This window comes from Mauremys reevesii, linkage group 4 (genome assembly GCF_016161935.1).
Source record: "Mauremys reevesii isolate NIE-2019 linkage group 4, ASM1616193v1, whole genome shotgun sequence".
In the NCBI taxonomy this organism is placed as follows: Eukaryota; Metazoa; Chordata; order Testudines; family Geoemydidae; genus Mauremys; species Mauremys reevesii.
In genome coordinates this window covers 10,626,947-10,646,417 of record NC_052626.1, presented here as the reverse complement: position 1 = coordinate 10,646,417, position 19,471 = coordinate 10,626,947, and the positions used below count along the sequence as shown (strand labels likewise).

The 19,471-nt window shown below is 39.3% G+C and overlaps 1 protein-coding gene across 2 annotated transcripts in view; it reads right to left on the bottom strand.

Annotated features, from left to right (window-relative positions):
• The window catches only part of PELI2 (pellino E3 ubiquitin protein ligase family member 2), a 124,687-nt gene that overhangs the window by 13,717 nt on the left and 91,499 nt on the right, over window positions 1-19,471 (bottom strand). For both annotated transcript variants that reach the window (XM_039536504.1, XM_039536505.1), the window contains one exon: window positions 3,219-3,320. In XM_039536504.1, coding sequence (XP_039392438.1) covers window positions 3,219-3,320 — 102 coding nt within the window. The remainder of the gene's footprint in view (window positions 1-3,218; window positions 3,321-19,471) is intronic.

Here is a 19,471-nt window from a genome sequence, read left to right as displayed (position 1 = left end):
CCATCCACACTGCTATTTATACCTATGCTAGCTGGGTGCACAGTGTCTGCACTCTACACACTGCCTTAGTGCAGATGTACTCTTTATTGAAAATCAACATTAACAGTCCAATGCGCACTTGAGCTAGATCTTGGAAAACTCCTGGATGTGTTATTCTGACCTGCTGATTTTAAAAGGTCTAACTTTAGGAGCTGCTGTTTAACATCCTACTGTGATCCTAGTACAGTGGAAAGAGTGGTATAGGATATGACTAAATCTGTTTTTTTCCAAACATAGAACAGAAATATTGAACATTTCTGCCTTTTCTGCATTATTATTGAAAGTGGGGAAATTCCAGCTCCAGCTGTCAAGAAAGGCCTGATTTTGTTTATAAAAAAATTCACTGTTGAGATTCACCAAAGTGAGAGAAAATAAAAATGGAAAAACTTGTATGGCACTGTAACTTACAGCTGGATCTGTGGACAAAAACCCAGAACAGTACATCTCCTTAATATTTTCCTGTTTTATTAGTTTTCGTGGAAAAGCCCATTCTTCCATTTCAATTTATTCATAATGGGCAATGCTAATTTGCTATGGCACAAAAGTACATTAAGAAAGCAAGACTATAGCAAAAACTACACTTCTCATTAATCACTAAATGGAAGTAATAAGAATTCATGCATCACTAGATTCCCCTGGGAGAACTTTAGAGATGGAGCAAGAATAGAAAATGATTGGAGCAGAGGGTATTTACATTTGGATAGTTAGGCCATTTCCTCTCCTCATTGTGTCAACAGAAAGAAAACCAAGTGCTGAACACTTTTAAGTGCTACAGACTGAACAAAGGCATTTAATAACTCAAAGTAGGATGATTTAATTACTGTTAAGATAAACGTGTGTGGCCTTGACAAGAAAAGATTGTGAAAGTTTTTTTTTTCTCAGCCTAGTGACCCTATGTACAGAAATTCTTTATTTTTTATATAATTACTAGGGCTGTCAAGCGATTAAAAAAGTAATTAATCACACTGTTAATAATAGAATACTATTTATATAAGTATTTTTGGATGTTTTCCACATTTTCAAATATGTTGATTTCAATTATAACACAGAATACAAAGTGTACAGTGCTAACTGTATATTTTTATCATAAATATTTGCACTGTAAAAACAAAAGAAATAGTATTTTTAAATTCACCTCATACAAGTACTGTAGTGCAATCTCTATCATGAAAGTTGAACTTACAAATATAGAATTATGTACAAAAAATAACTGCATTCAAAAATAAAACAAAGTCCACTCATTCCTACTTGTTGTTCAGCCAATCGCTCAGATAAACAAGTTTGTTTACATTTGCAGGAGATAATGCTGCCTGCTTCTTGTTTACAATGTCACCTGAAAGCGACAACAGGCGTCCGCATGGCACTGTTGTAGCCAGCATTGCAAGATATTTTCATGCCAGACGCATCAAAGATTCATATGTCCCTTCATGCTTCAACCACCATTCTGGAGGACATGCGTCCATGCTGATGATGGGTTCTGCTTGATAACGATGCAAAGCAGTGCAGACCAATGCATGTTCATTTTCGGCATCTGACTCAGATGCCACCAGCAGAAGGTTGATTTTCTTTTTTGGTGATTCGGGTTCTGTAGTTTCTGCATCGGAGTGTTGCTCTTTTAAGACTTCTGAAAGCATGCCCCAAACCCCGTCCCGATCAGATTTTGGAAGGCACTTCAGATACTTAAATCTTCGGTCGAGTGCTGTAGCTATGTTTAGAAAGCTCACATTTGACAAAACGCAAAGTAGGTACCAATCTGCAGTGAAAGTGTTCTTAAAACGAACAACATGCTGGGTCATCATCCGAGACTGCTATAACATGAAATATATGGCAGAATGCAGGTAAAACGCAGAGCAGGAGACGTACAATTCTCCCGCAAGAAGTTCAGTCACAAATTTAATAAACACATTTTTTTACTGAGCGTCATCAGCATGGAAGAATATCCTCTGGAATGGTGGCTGAAGCATGAAGGGGCATACAAATGTTTAGCAGATATGGCATGTAAATACCTTGCAATGCTGGCTACTAAAGTGTCATGTGAATATCTGTTCTCACTTTCAGGTGACACTGTAAATAAGAAGCGGACAGCATTATCTCCCGTAAATGTAAACAAACTTGTTTGTCTGAGCAATTGGCTGAACAAGAAGTAGGGCTGAGTGGACTTGTAGGCTCTAAAGCTTTACATTGTTTTGTTTTTGAGTGCAGTTATGTAACAAAACAAAAAATCTATGTTTGTAAATTGCACTTTCACGATAAAGAGATTGCACTACAGTACTTGCATGAGGCAAACTGAAAAATACTATTTCTTTTGTTTATCATTTTTACAGTGCAAATATTTGTAATAAAAATAATATAAAGTGAGCAGTGTACACTCTGTATTCTGTGATGTAACTGAAATCAATATATTTGAAAATTTAGAAAAACATCCAAAATATTTAATAAATTTCAATTGGCATTCTATTATTTAACAGTGTGATTAAATCTGCGATTAAAAAAATTAATTGTGATTAATTTTTGAGTTAATCACATGAGTTAACTGCGATTAGTCGACAGCCCTAAAAATGACATTAAAAAATAACCTACGTTAAGAGAATGTTACTGTTGCAAAGTCAAGCACTCAAAAGTTAGACAATGCCAGAAATAAGGCTGACTGTGCATCCTCAATTCAGCATCCTTGTTCTATGATGAAGAAGTCTTTAATTACAAGATCAAATATTATTTTTTCCATAGGACCCCTGCCTCCTTGAAGGCACAGTTCTCATCCCTGGTTCTCACCCATGTTCCTATTCCTTGCCCCACCGTCTTCTGCCCCCGTTTTGCTCCTGCCTCTCCCTTCCTTCTCCCATCTCCTGCTACCAAGTACTCCCGTTCTACTCCAACCCCTTTAACTCTAGTTGTATTCTGGGCCTTAGTGTTTCTTAATGCTCCCAAATACATTGCATGTGCCATTTTTGAAGCTGCTACGATATCTGTATGGAAAATAAACAGTGGCGGAAGGGTAAGGATGTTTAACAGATACTGGCTCTGGTTAAAAAAGATAGCCTGTTCAATAGGAAGAGCAACTCTAAATATGGTCATAAGAATTCTATAGCACAAAGGTAACACTTAACAAAAAGAGTAGAAGTGGGGTTGCTTGCAGAGGCTGCATAACAAGTATACTATTTTAATAAGCCGAGTCTTACCTGAAACATATCTGTATCTTTATCATGTGTATACTCCACAACAACTGTCTGGTTTCTGGATAACGTATAAGAGATACTGTGCTGACCTTTACAGCTGATGGCCTGTTGAATAAGAGAACAAAAAGATATTTCCATTGCACATAAGCTTACTGTTAAACATTATAATCAGACTAATTTCACTATATAAACATCTGACAATAATCAGGAAAAAGAACAGTGTACTACAAACATTCTATTACAAAGCTGAGTAAATCAACACACAAACAAAACCCCTTAGTTCTTACAATGGCTTTTCTGATTCAAGAACTGTATCTTTTTGCTCCCTGTGTATTTTAGGACTATAAGTGTAACTAATATTTGAGAAATTTAGATTCCCCAATCTATCAAATTTGTTTTTGAAATTTCATCATGAGCCTAAAATTACTACTCCTCAGAACCCCGCCACCCTGTCTTCCTTTGCACACAAACAAAAAAGAAAAAGTAGACACCAGACTTGCACTAGACTTTTTTTTTATTATTAAAAAATTGATTTTATTCCATTTTTAGCAAGAATTATCTAAAGCTTAAATAGCATCAGTGATTCACTGTTTATATACTAGTTTAGTTTAAAGTAGTAACTCATTTGAAACAAAATGATTTTTAAGCTTTCTGATTTTGCCAGAATAGCATTACATTGAATATACAACATAACCATTATAAAAAAATATGAAAAAACCAAGTCCAGCAGATAACGGGATAATACATTAACTGCATATACGTTCATAATAATTTCTAAGGAATATCCAATGCAAATAATACTTAATTTTCATAACACTTTTCCGCCTCATATATCAAAGCACAAAGTACTAAGAAGTTAATTTCTCTCTAACTTTCAGAAGGAGGTACTAAGGCAAGTGAAATACCAACTAAACTATCATCAGTGACACAAGACCATTAGAATCTAATAATTACATCTTCAAAAACAAAACAACCAACCAGCCAACATTAACTCATTCCAGATGAATTTTAGTTTTTAAAGACAGAACAGTTTGGTTCAAGTTATTGAGATCCGCATAGTCTGCAGAATTAATATTCAGCACGCAGATGCATCTATATAAATAGAATTTCTGCAGCACAGAGTACATGTAAAAATATAATGGAAATTTAAGTGTGTTAAAAATGCCAAGTTCAACATTGTCACAACACTGCAAGATGATGCATAATTAATTATATCAACCGATGTTTAAAGAGATAGTCTATCACACTAATGATTTATTCGTATTTCTCTTGATCTACAAAATGACAAGTATCCAATATGGAAAGGGATAGTTAAATTGAGCAGCTTGGTATACTTTTCTTTATTGCTTCAGATAAAACAATTTTCAGAGACTTTATTTCACTGAGACATTCTAACTGATCCCAAAGCAATAGAGTTCATTTCTTAAATGAATCCCAAAAAGCTTTTTGGAGTACCATTAAAGGCCTGAGAAAGCCACAAAAAACAAGGAAACAGCAAAGTCTAACATTTCAGACTGACAAACCTTTAAAAAAAAAAAAAAAAAACAAACAAACACTATTGTAAGAAAGAAGAAATGTTTCCCATTGTTCCAGGTGAAGATGTTTAGCCATATTTCTGTTTCCTGGAATATAATGTACAACATTAAAGATGTTACAAGATTTCAGGCTATGATGTTTTGTTTTATGAATTTAGCTTCAATGGACAAAAACTGGACCATTTTTAATTATGAATGTATACATGCACAGTGATCACTGACAAGCTAATTCCTCCATAGATTTATGCAATCTATCCCACATAATTATAACTGCTATAATGTATAAATAAATGACAGAAGTTCCATGCATTTATAACTTTACATTGATCAGAACAGTCTCACCATTTGTTGCAGTCACCTGTTATCTATTTAGGTCCCATCTTGTCACTGAAGTCAATGGGGCTCTATACAAGTCAGCAGTCTGCCAGCATATCAGAAACTGCAGGACTGCGCCTTAGATTGTAAACTGTATAGGGCAGGGACAATCTTTTACGTTTTGTACATACAACACTTAGCACAATAGGGTCCTGAGCCCTGACTATGGTCTGTGGGTGCTACTGTAGTAGAAATAATATAGTGAAACCAGCATATGTAATATAAATCATACAATTTTTAAACACAGAAAGCAGCAAAGCTTAATATACATAACCACGTTTACAAACATTAAGACCAATTTAGTATATAAACACACAACAAACATTAATGGGGTTGGAAAGATTAATTATCAACTCTGAAACCAATTCTGGAAACACAAGTCCTATCTGTCTCAGAGCTAATGGGCACTTTATATAGTGCTGTCTATAACTGAAAGAGAAAATCAAGTGAACTTTTAGCCTACACCATTAAACCAGTGTGATCTTGTTTTTTGCAGCATACCATTCTATTGCTGTCGACGTAAAGAATGTTTTCTACGTCTGTAACATACTATGGATCTTTACAGGTATTAATTATGTGGCATAGATTGCATAAATCTAATTAGAATTTTGGCTCCCTTAACATGTCTAATCGTTATTAGACTGACCTGGACCAATACTTTCTCCAAAAAAAACTAGGCCAGGACATGCCTATAAGTTATTTTTATCTCCATTTCTCCAGCCATTAGATTAGATTACAGCCCTCACTAGTCAGTAAGCAGTCTAATGCAACCAGAAAAACAAATCTTTTTGATGTATGAGCTGTAATATTAGGCCCTTCATAAATGTCACCATATTCCAATGAATCCTATACCACACGCTCACTAATGCATTATGGCTTTAACTCCAGTACTCTCAGTTGATTCCCGATAGCAATTTACTAGGTGACCTAAACTGTAGATGCCTTATTTTAAACCCATATACTAGCTATTTTAGAAGCTGGTTTACCTGAAATGACTTTTAGATTAACTCCTCATAACCTATGCTTTAGAAACATTCATTAATATTGCCAAAGGCTGTCATTTAAGAAATGAAAATCACATTTGAAGTAATGTATCTAGCAATGGATGCACCTTTTCCAATCTGTTATGTCAGCAGGGTTTTTCTCCCCCTTCCATTGAAAAACTGGGTTTAAATAACATGAATTTAGCAATGTATTTCCTGGTACTGCATAACTGCTTTTCAAAATGCTAAGAAATTGTTCAAAAGTGTACAAGACGACATACTTCGCTCCAGTTCAAAGAAATTTCATATGCATTTTTATTACTTGCCTTAAAAAGCAATTGGCCACTAAATAAAACTGTAAAGACAAAGAATTAAATATCTGTCATTTGTTTCCAGCAGCACCCAGTGTATCGGGCACTGTATAAGCACAGAAAGGTACAGACCCTACCTTTCTAACAACTTGCACTAAGAAACAAAAGACAGAGAAACAGTGAGGGTGAGGAAAAGACAGGAAACAATCAAGTAAGATGGTCAGGTGACAATCTTTCACTGCCAGATTATGAAAAGTTTTAACATCACCATTAAATAAAGAGTTACACAATCCCAAATTACTCCTACAATCATGTCACAGTATTGACAAATCCCAAAGCCTTCCAAAAGACCCTACAGAAAGTCATGAGACTGTTTTAAATCTTGTTATTTTAAAGCCAAACCTACTTCAATTTGATTAGTTTTATTTGCCTTTGGGTTTTTTTGAGCCTTTGAGGTTTGTGCTTTCAAACCACGAAAGATGGTTTATTTCATTTTAAAAAAATAAACACAGTTGAGACTGTGACGTAATTGTACTGCTCCAGGAGCTGGCGTTTTGAGAAAACACACTAAATATCACAAGTTCTGTGATAAAATTTCAAAAGTTGGCATCTGATTTAATTCATTACCCAAAAACTTCATTAATGCAGCACCTCAACACCTCCTGGAACATCAACCACACCTATAGTTAAACCTCTGAACACCAGGAAATAGAGAGACTTAGAGGTGCACATGAGCCCTGCAACCTTAATTCTGCCCCTGGGAGCTGGCAAGAGTTACTTGGGGGGGTGTAGGCTAAGTTTGTTTCTGCCAGGGCTGCCCTACAATAAGCAGACATCAGGAGTAATTAAGTAATGTGCCATTTTCCGTGCTGTGGTGTGTCCCACAATTGTATTCTCTCATTTGTCTGCATGCCCTCCAACTGCCCTACATTGTGTTAGGGACAGCTGTATTGACTGGTGCAGGGAGTACTTGCAGCAGGTTGCCATAGCGCATGCTGAAACATGAAGAAAGGTGCATCTGCCCCCAAAGAGATCATGGACGGCTCATTTCTGTGGGGAAATACGTTGGTTGTGCAAGTCGAACACAGCAGCCTGTTTGCCATGGAGATTTGCAGCAGTTCGTGCACTAGAGCTCAGAGGCAAGGGCACGTGCTGTTCCAGAGGGAATCCTTAGGACAAGAGGTGCTAACATTGGGCAATTCTGGTTTGTGAAAAGTAGGTGAAGTGGTTGAGCACAGACTCGGTGTAGCCCTTGGGGTACGTCTACACTGCAGCTGGAAGCAAGCTTCCCAACCTGAGCAGACAGACTTGTGTTAGCAGGGCTCACGCTAGCAAACTAACAATAGCTGTGTAGACATTACAGCTTGGGGCACTGCAGCTTATGTGGCTGGGTGGGCTTCAGACTCTGAGCCACAACATCTACACAGCTATTTTTAGCATGCTACAGTGAGCCAGGCAAGCACAAGTTTACCTATCAGGCTGCAGGGCTTGCTCTCAGCTACAGTGTAAACATACCATGCAGTGTTCACGGAGCCTGCCCTAAATAGAACGTTTGCTTTAGTGAGGACGCAGTTTGAAAGGTTTTTCCTACTCAGCTGTGCAAGTAGGCCGGTACGCTCTAGTACACCGTACCAGCAAGCTATTTATAGCCGGTACGGCATCCCGGAAAGACAGCAGCAGAATGCCAGCAGTTGCTCTGGCGGCTGTACCGCCCCCAGCTTTGCCTCCCCCAGGCCTGTCTCTGGCAGAGCCGCTGCTGTAGTACAAGGACAGAGACATAGCTCTGTGCCTGGAAGGGCAGGGCTGGGAAGGGCAGCGGGGAAAGGAGCAGAATGCCAGGAGCTCCTCTGGTGGCTGTACCGCCGGCCTCCAGCCTCGCCACCCCCCCCCCCTGCCCTGTCTCCAGCACAGCAGGACTCAGGCGGAGGACAGAGCCCCCCCCACCCCGGGTAACATGGGATGGATGTGGGATGGGGACAGGGAGAGCATGGGGACCCCAGGCTGGGCGGTGAGGAGTCACATGGAGGGTCACCTGCCCTCCTTGGCTGGTGCCCACCTCCCCATACTGGTAAGACATGGGTTTTACTTGCATCCCCTGTTCCTACTATACCATGTGCTGCATCCTGCAGTGCTCTATATTGTCTGGAAGGGCAGAGTGCTGTGTTGTCTATCAGGGCAAGATGGGACATCTCTCAGAGGGAAGAATTCAGGTTGTGGGGTGGGGCTGATGTATACCTTCTGGAGAGGTACAAGGCAGTGCCGGTCAATCTTAAACTTTAATGCTGAGTTCTGAGGTAGTGAATTTCCTCCTTTTGATGAAATGGTGGTAGTGCAGGAGGTACAACTGGTACATACCTTTGGGTACGGGGGCTAAAGGAACACATCACTGCTACTCAGCTACCAACTCTGCCCTCTTTCTGGTGCCTCCATGACTCCCATACTGCTCTCAGGGGCAAGTGGAGGAAAGAAGTGGAAACCAACAGGCTCTGAGGAGCACATCTACCAAACAGATGCAGCAAGGGGGAGTGGAGTGGAGCCCAGATGCTGTATTCCACTTTGAGGATTAGAGGGAAGGGGTTCTGCAAAACCTTCCAGATCATGGGAGAACTGAAGAGATATGAACGAATCCAGTCATCCCTATGGGTTCTCTTCCCCTACAGTCTTCGCCCCTATGATGGAATACCCATTGTCAAGACAATCTAGCTATGCATGTTTTTTTAAAGCAATTTGACTATGGGCTCCTTGTTGGGAGGCGGTCCTATATCTGAGGAATTCCTTGACTAAATGACCCCAAGTTTACACCCAAGTAGTATTCCCCTACCCCTACTCCTCCTGTGACATACAAATATTTATAAGAATCTCACTATCCATGCATGTGGATTTTAGAATAAATTTATTAAAGTCAGGCCCTTATTAAGAGTGTGTTAGTCAAGGGGTACTCAGTTAAATAACCCCACCAACACCACTGACTAACCTGGCCCCCAACATTGGTAGCACAACCACTAGTATGGTTGCATCAGCATTTCCATTTTGGACACAGGTGAAAAAAGATGTACAAAAATTCTGTTTTGGGTTAGATTATTATTTTGAAATGTATATTATTCTCTGTATTAGTGCACAGGGGAGCAGCATCAATTGAAGTTTGATACGACTTTTAAAGAGGGGCACATGACTAAAGTTTTTATTTCTTTCGGACCCTTTTTTCTAGGCACTACACCAACTTGAAGGATGAAATTGATAAGTGTGAATCCTTTGTTTGCATAGTGTTAAAGAGAAATAGGGAAAGGAGATTTTAGCTAGTGAATGAGGGATGGTGAAAAAGGTAAGATTAACATATTCCCAATGGCCATAAATCCAAAAATCAGAGCTAGTGGAGATTTTGGTACTGGAAAAGGAAATTATGGCAAATGAAATGTTGTCCAAATCAGAACAGAATCTCCTGACCTTTAAAACTAGGAATTTCACTACCAATTATGAGATGGTTTCAAATAAAATTCCTTTCAATTCATATAGTCCTACTATTTGTACCTAAAGACTGATGGTTTTCACTTTTTTATTCCATAGTAATGTAAAAACTAAACATCAATTAGCCAGAATTATTGCTTCTATAGTACTAGACTTCAATAAAGCTGGAAATATATACTGACTTATGATAGCCGACACAAAAAAATTATACTTAATAGTTGTAACCTTTGGCAAGAGAACATTGTCATGGAAACTTCATGGGCTTTGTATGCATGGAGAGGGAGGGGGAAAGTACCGATATCAACCAAAATCTGAGTCACAGCTGTTTAAAAAAAGTCTCTCCATCTGCTTCCTATTCAGCCACATACCAGCTCTTCTTTTCACCTTATTGCTTTCCTTATAAACAGAACAAGTGAGCGTTTATATTAGCATTACAACAAGGTCTTTAAGCTTACGGAATTTCAGCCTACTGTGCACGTTATCTGGGTATCCACACTAACACCTCCCAAGCATTTAACCTCTCAGCTGTCAACATTTTCCCACGAACAGATAAATGAATATCCTGGAACACTCATGAGATTGCCCTCGGTCAAAGAGTTAGCAAATCCAGACAGAAAAAGGAAAGGAAAGGAGATGCCACTAACGCAAATGTAAACAAAAACCAGGTTTTTTAAAAAGTTGCATTTATTAAACATTTTCATGACAAGAAATATTTGCAGAACTAGGCAAATTTGTGTTAAAATTAAATGGACAAAAAAACCTGTGCACAAATTTGTTAACTCCAACCTTTACTGAAGAGATTTCAATGTAGCTCATGGTCATTTTTTAAAACCAAATGATAAATCAGCCTAATAGTTAAAATCATTCAACAAATCCCCAATTTGAAACACTGTAAAAGGAAGATATTTTTGCCGTTTCCGGGCCATGTACAGTCTAGGTGTAACTTGCACCAGGGCTACATTTGACTTCCTGTCAACATGGTACAAACGATACATGGAAACCTATTTTCAAAGAGACAAATGTGGCTAAAAGGGACTTTGAACTACTTTTGTATGAATGTAATTCTGGCAATGTTGTATTTCCTTAAAGAACAGTATTCAGTATGTACATTGGCCAAACCGGACAGTCTCTACGCAAAAGAATAAATGGACACAAATCTGACATCAGGAATCATAACATTCAAAACCCAGTGCGAGAACACTTTAACCTCTCTAACCACTCAGTGACAGACTTGAAGGTGGCAGTTTTGCAACAAAAAAACTTCAAAAACAGACTCCAAAGAGAGACTGCTGAACTCGAATTAATATGCAAATTAGATACAATTAACTCAGGCCTAAACAGAGACTGGGAATGGTTGGGTCATTACACTAATTGAATCTATTTCCCTATGTTAAGTTCTCCTCACACCTTCTATGGGTCATCAATTATCACTTCAGAAGTTTTTTTTCTCCTCCTGATGATAGCTCATCTCAATTGATTAGACTCTTCCTGTTGGTATGCATACTTCCACCTTTTCATGTTCTCTGTATGTATAAATATCTCATGCCTGTGTGTTCCATTCTATGCATCCGAAGAAGTGAGCTGTAGCTCACGAAAGCTCATGCTGAAATAAATGTGTTAGTCTCTAAGGTGCCACAAGTACTCCTGTTCTTTTTGCGGATACAGACTAACACGGCTGCTACTCTGAAAAGTATTCAGACTGAATTTACAGATACTACTGTTATAGGGTACTACACAAAGCTGCTGAACTAAATATTCCTTTGGAGTCATCATCAGGTGGTTTCTCATGTAATAGAATCCACTTAAGAAGAACAGCGATAAACTCCATACGATTCAATGGGGCAAGCTCACCACTTCAGGTACCTGGCAATGTATTGCAGTGATTAAGTAATGGATTCTCAGTTCCTTCAAATGTCATGCCTGACATAGCTACTGTGACTGAGTTTGCACGCAAACAGATTTATAGCCCTACAGACCATCTCAGTCTGGTGACTGCAAAACAATCCTTCAGTGAAACCTCTGGTACATGGAAGCAATTGGTATTAGCTAGAATTAGGGTTGCCAGGCATCCAGTTTTCGACCGGACCACCCGTCAAAAAGGGCCACTGAAGGCTCTGGTCAGCACTGCTATCCAGGCTGCTAAAAGTCCAGTCGGTGGCACAGCGGGGCTAAGGCAGGCTCCCTGCCTGCCCTGGCTCCACACGGTTCCTGGAAGAACTCAGACTGACTTTTCTCTAAATACACAGCTCTCTTCATGATTGGTGTGACATCACCAACAGAATGAATTATGAGCTATCACACCAAAGAAGAGCATATGATCCACAGTGGAACTAGTTGAAGTGCTCATAGAGGGAGGAGAGAATTCGCTACAAACTGAGTGTACAAGAGATAGGAGGAGATGAGGGTTTAAGACCTGCAGGTCACTGCTGAAGTTTACAAAATCACTGAATAAAAATGAATGACCACCAGCATAACACACTAGGGTTTAACTGTGTCAGGAGATCTGTCCTCTGTCTCTCCAAGTATTTCAAATAGAGAAAGAAAATGTTAAGGGCATTAGTCTCTTCCCCCTTTTCCCACTACCAAACCATTTTTTCCTCTCCTTCCATCCTATCAAATGACCTTCTCTCTCCTGTGATGCTGGCAGATCAATTGCCAGCTCATGCCAAGCCCCCTAGACCTCATTGAACACTGACAGATGCGTAAGTGGAAACCAATCTGGTTCACTGTGTGTTAGTATTGTTGAGAGATATTAGATTTATAAAAATGTGCCCAGTGTTTAAACTTTATGAAATGCTTATAAGTGGCCGTATACATTAATCTTTCTTATAATATCTGTATCCCAAGTTATAAGGTAATGTTTAAGTGTTTGCTCAGTAACTATATAAATAATTTGCTCTGAAACTGTAAACCCAGGTGCAATCTCTTCTCCAACAAAAGAAGGTTCAAACACCAGACAAGCCATTGTGGAACGTCAGTGGGCAAAAGGCTTTGTTGATTGTTCGCCCCACACACATGAAGAGGAGACATGCACAAGCCCTCGTCCTATCAGCTTGAACTCTATGGGGAGGGGAAAAAAATCTTTGTCAAGAAGAAATTATCTCTATGTTGCTTGAACTCAGAGGAGCAAAGATTCCTAGGCATAAGCAAGAGATCCCCAGCTGTTTAGCCTGGTTAGCCCTAAAGGATATATAGAGCTTGCACATTACAGCAACTTCTATTATTGTCTGGAACATAAGACTAACTCATTTGTATATGTTTACCTGCTTTTAATCTTGTAAACAATCCATTTCTTTTTCTCAATTAATAAATCTGCAGTTAGTTTATGATAGGATTGGCTGCAAGCATTGTCTTTAGTGAGAGACCTAGGGTGCACTTGACCTCAGGTAAGTGACTGGTCCTTTGGGATTGGGAGTAACCAGAGCACTGTTGTGATATTTGGTGCAAGGGACCATCTATCACAAAGGCAAGCTTCCCTAAGTGGCAAGATAGATTGGAGTACCCAAGAGGACTGTCTGTGACTGCATGTTAAGGCTGTTAAAGGGCTGAGTTCACATTTGATACTTGGCTGGTGAAATCTAAGTATAGAGCTCATAACCGATTTGTGATTTCTGCCCTGCTTCGTCACAGTCTGCCCTCAGGTTGGTACTCCCACTCCTGCAGCCCTCCAGACAGCTTGACATCTCCTGTCTATGTCTACCCAATATCTGGATTATATTTTCTCCCATTATCCCCTTTTCATTTTTCTCCCCCCCACAGGAATATTTATCCAGGCTTGAGACTGGCAACCACATCAAAGTGCAGCAGACAGAGAATCTTGATTCAAGTAATCAATTTTAATTATGTTTTGCATTTGTACTTTTGAGTTATTTTCCTAAAGAAAGGTTAATTCTCATCGGTTGATAACTATTACACCACACTGATCTGAAACTAAATACAGCCTTTACACTAAATTGGTGCTTCTTTTTGCTATCCAGGAGGATGCGCTATATCTATACTCATTTATTTAAGCAATTATGGAGCCTTACATTTATTCAGATTCTTAATGTTGATGTATTTTATTTTGTTACAGAATGGTGAAGGATGCATTACTTATTTACTAGATATTAATATTTTATTTGTGATTTATGTTTAGCTCTATTAGCATATAAATTCAAATTCAATTAAAATGCACAAAACAGATTGTTTTGATAAACTTTTTTTCTTCTGTATCTAGCACATTTGAGGTAGTTTTGTCAAAGTTTATCAAAACATTTACATTTAAAACTGATTTATTAAAAGGAAAAATCTGTAGTTAGTGAATTGAACTGATTGTTTCTGGTCACCAGGTCCTTTGGGATTTTAGAACCAATAGATCTCATCCTCGCTCATGTAGTTTTTCTTCATAGATTGGCAAAGAAAAAGAAGCCTTCCTGCTTTTTCAACTTCCAATTAGTTTCTTAACCTTGAATGAACAAATTATTGTACTGAACTAGTTAAATAAACTAAAATGAACGGAATACTCTCTGCACCTGCAGAAGAGGCTACTGTTATCAAAAGCTGGTTTAGCATTTCAATGATCTCTAGTTCCACGTGCTTAGCCAGTGACTTCCACCCATTCAGTAGTATGACTTTCTTTAAAACTTGGCAGCAAACATACTGCTTAAATATTGTTTCATCTTTAAATGACGTTAATAGATTATAATTTCAGGCTTTAATACTGACAACCTATTTTAAAATAGATTTTTAGAGGGTTTATTTTTAAAATAAACCCTCTAGTTTAAAGTAAAAAAAATCAAATTTAAATAAAATCAATTTATTTAATACTTTTTTTTTTATCCTCCCTACCTTCCTTTGGCCTCCGACTTTCTCAGCCTCTCACTCCCTGAAGGCTGCAGGGGCACAAGCTACTGCAAATGCCTCAGAAAAGGAAGCAGAGCTGAGGGCATGAGCTCCCCCAAAATCAAATTCAGCCTGGGGCACAGCTAGGAATCACACATATTATTTAACTGAATTGTTAGTCCAAAAGTTTGGCGTTTTCCCTCAGTGAAGCTCTGCACCAAGGAGTGGAGGAGGAGCTGCTTGCTGATGAGGAGGCAAATAAAACCAACCCCCTCCCCTGACAAAAAAACAACAAAAAGTGAACGATATACAGTAACTCCTCACTTAACATCGTCCCAGTTAATGTTGTTTCGTTGCTGATCAATTAGAGAACATGCTCGTTTAAAGTTGCGCAATGCTCCCTTATAACGTTGTTTGGCAGCTGCCTGCTTTGTCCACTGTTTGCAGAAAGAGCAGCCCGTTGGAGCTAGCTGGTGGGGGCTCAGAACCAGGGTGGACTGGCAGCCCTTCCCCCATCAGGGTGTCCCCCTCCTGCTCCTTTTACTCCTTCTCCACAGAGCGGGGAGAGACACACAACAGGGCTAATGACGGAGGGAGCTTGCTGGCAGCAGCTGCTATCTCAGCTTGCTGATCTACTTAAAAAGGCAGTGTACTTAGAGGGGCAATGCGGGTCTCTCTCTCATACACAGGGTGTAACGTGTCTGTCTCTCTCTGCCATGCTGTCTCCTCTCTCTCCATCCGTGCTGCCCTGTAGAGTGAGAGGCTACATTAACAACCATGTGTTAACCGTTGAGGGCTCAGCCGAGTGCTAGTTCATCATTTAGCAGTAAGGCATTCCCTGGGAAATATCCCACCTTCTGACTCTACCATCTCAACCAAGCTTCACAATCATCATTGCTGTGTACAGTATTAAATTGTTTGTTTAAAACGTATACGGTGTATATGTGTGTGTGAATATATATAAGTCTTGTCTGGCAAAAAAAATTTCCCAGGAACCTAAGCCAAAACCCCCCATTTACATTAATTCTTATGGGGAAATTGGATTCACTAAACATAACATTGTAGTTACGTTCCTGAAAAATGCTAAGTGAGGAGTTACTGTACAGGAATCTTCTGGCAGAAGGGAAATCTTGCTACTCTATTGGCATGTCTGGTTCTGCCCCGAATTTGCAAGCAGGCTGAAGTAGCCACCGTAATGGATCTGTGGACCTTAGCACAAAGAAACAGGCAATTTGACTGCAGCTACTTTGCATCACTTTGATCAGCACAGGAACTCAGCATCATCATAGCTGGGCTTGGCACAGCAGTCAGTTGTAGCATGGATTATTCACCAAGCTTGTACAAAGACCAAATTCTCCTACGCATGCAAAAAGGAGCAGTTGGTGGGAATGACTAACAGTGGTTCTTCAAGATGTGATGTAAACGTGTATAGCACTTAGGTATATCCACGCCCAGTGTACTGAAGCCTTTGGCCTAGCAGTACCTGTATAGGTGCCTCATAACTGAGTAACTCATTGTCTTAAAAAGCATCTCCTAAATGAACATTTGTTTTTTCCCTTTTCTCCAAGTAAGCGAGAAGGCCACAGATAGCCACAGGACTTAAGAGGCAACTGTGACGGAGCGATTCTGGCGGGACCCAACTGAGAGTGCCAAATCAGGACCAATTGCTCAAACAGGGCAGTTACAGCCCCAGGCTGGGGTTTTTCCACCTCTAAGGCAAACCAAACCAGCCAAAAAAAAGGACTTTGTCACACCCCACTGGCACCACCACACAACACAAGCAATTTCCTTTAGACACCTCCAGTCCCACACCACACCACCACTGCACTGTCCTGGGGGATAAAAATTATGAAAAAACAAACAAAAAAAAAAAAAAAAAAATTCTCTCAAAAGACCAAGACCCCCCCCCAGAGCCAAAGATACACATCAGATCTTACACACAAAAATCTGTCTGTTGTCCTCCTTAGAATCCTAAAAAAATCTAAAATTATTAAGTAAAAAAAAAAAAAGGAAGAGAGGAGATGGAATCAATTAATGGAAATTATATACAACAGTAGTTCAGTTCTGCAGCAGTGCTTAGCTAGCAGTGAGTAAAACTGCAGTTTAGATTAAGTCTCTGGAACATCCCCCACATCCGGGGGGGGTCCTCAGTCCTGGTGGTGTGCTTCAGTGCAGTCAGAAGTCTCCAGAGGTCAGGAAGCAGGATTGAAGACCAGATGGGAGATGAGGATGAGGCATATATCTTTTATAGACTGTTTTTCCTTTGTCTTAGTTTGTGGAAAGCAAGCAAAAAAGTTGTTTGGACAACACATGGACAAGTTTCTGCATACTTTTTTGAGTCCTCTTTTTGTCTGCTCTCTCCTCCTCTGTCTTCTCTGATGGGGATGGCCATAGCTGGCCAGCATGCAGGGCTGCCATCAAGCCAGCTATGGCTGGCTGACATCAGCTTGGCAGAGACAGCATAAAAATACAGAACACATAATACACAATACAAATACAACAAACTACAACACAAAATGATACACAGACAATACAACATACACCAGCATAGCACCACCCCACCTTCCCACCTTAGAACCTGGTTTTATTTAGGATTTTACTTTTACTTACAGGACCTTGGTTGCAACCCATGTTCTATATGGTCCCCATTTATATCAATAACGTCACAGCAACAAAGCAGTTTTTTTGGAGTACTCTTTTATACAGCGATTCCCGAACATTATATGGTAAAGGTTCGCTGGACAAATACTGCCTTATCTGTGGTCTCCTGAAGGGACAGTGTTGTCCTTAGAATAATCCTGTCTCTCCTCCAGGAGGGGCAGGATTTTTCCCTTTAAGGATACACACCTACAAACTCAATACCGTGGCATACACAGCTGTAGTTTGACGATATGGCCCAAAGCTTTGCACCACTACAAGAGTTACTACAATAAGTGCAGTATAGATAGGGTATACTAACCTGCAGAGAAGACCGATAGCTATTAATGCATAGTATACATCAAGAACAAAGCAGTGAGTGCATCATGAGGGCATGACTGTCCTTAAGAAACATGGATGGCCTCCTCTCAGCATGTGCCAGGCACACACTCACATTAAGTCACCAGTCAGAATCCTCAAAAAAGGGAAGAAAAAATGAAGTGACAATATAAGTTCCTCAGATGACTTCTACTGCCAGAGTACATTGGAGGTTTTGTACAAACTGTGCATGAGCAATGTGTGTTCGAGTGAATCAGCAACATCTATGAGCACTGATAAACCCACCACTACTGGCAGGCAGTCTCAGTATACTAATGAGATGAGAAGTTTCAGATCATTCTGCAGTTTTCAGACACTATAAATTGAATCTGACAGAGTGATTTTATATTAAGACAGCCAAAGACTCTAGTTACTTTAACACTGAGGCCTGTTAAGCAGCTGCCCAAAAATCTCTCATGAGAAATAAAAATAGGTATGAACCTACCCTTGCCAAAAATAATGATTGTTTACAGAAATAGTTTAATAAAACAGAACGGTTGATATATCAAGTGTGAAGGAACTTTTCCTCACACACTCCCAGCAACTCAACTAGATTGTTAAGGCTTTTATCTTAGGAATAAGGCATTCTATGTTGTTACCTACTACTGAAGAAAATTATCTTCATAAAACGAAGTCAGCTTCAACAGATTCATCAATGAAACTTAAATCCTATTGAAACTAGTCCTGTCATTAAATAACTGCCAAATTTGACAGTATTTCTTAGTTTATATTTAGACTTGCAAGGATTAATTCTTATTCGTAAAAGTCCATAAATGTTGATTTCACCGTTGGTACACAAACGGACAACTGAAATCTACAAATAGGCAAGATAAAAAATGCTGCTTGAGAACTTCTGATTTGAGTTTGATTTAAGGATATTTATTTTGTGTATTTTGACATGTGATGTTGACAATTTATATTTTAATGGTTATAAAGCTTTAACTTTTCGAATGCCAATATCTGCCATTAAATACACTGTCTGCCCCAACAATTGTGAACATTTAAAACAAATCAAAAAAATTTCAAAATGTTTAACAAACATCAATGCTATCTGTCAAAATTAGAGGGGAAAAATAAAGCTCAGACTCTGCCAAGCCTATTCATATTACACACTGGGTTAAAAGAGAACTCTCTCAAAACAGACCAGACTGATACAACAGTTGTTGAATTAAACTGGCGGGTGAAAAATTCAGAGATGATGTAACATGCATCAGTACAGCTAAGAAAGACACGTGTGGGGCTTTTCAGTTTTCTTACAGAAAGAACCAAAAAAGTTGTCTATTAATTTTAAGGGCCAGAGATAATGAGACAATCAGAAGAAGAAACTGTTACTGTGCTATTTTTCTCTGGGCAAGAAGAGCATCCCCCATCCATATTTTAGCTGCCCTCCTCCTTCGCTCTGTATTGCAGTGATTCTTTCCCTGAAACACAAATGAGTTGGATCTTCTATACCCAGTCAATACCACTTTACATATAAGCAAAAGGGCAAGGAGATCACTACTGCATCGCTTAGGGCGGGAAGAAATTAACTTGGGGCAGATTCTGGAGCAAACTCTTTATACAAGACCACAATGGCTTCAAAGTGAATTCCTTGCAAGACAGTATCACACTGCCAGCCAGCTACTGTACTCCTAGGTATCTCCCTGCTCCCTCACAGGATAGTACCTTCTGATCTTTCTGAAAAAGTCACTCCAAATCATACCCCTAGAGGCATTTAACCAATTTTAAAAAGTCATTGGAAAAATAGCATA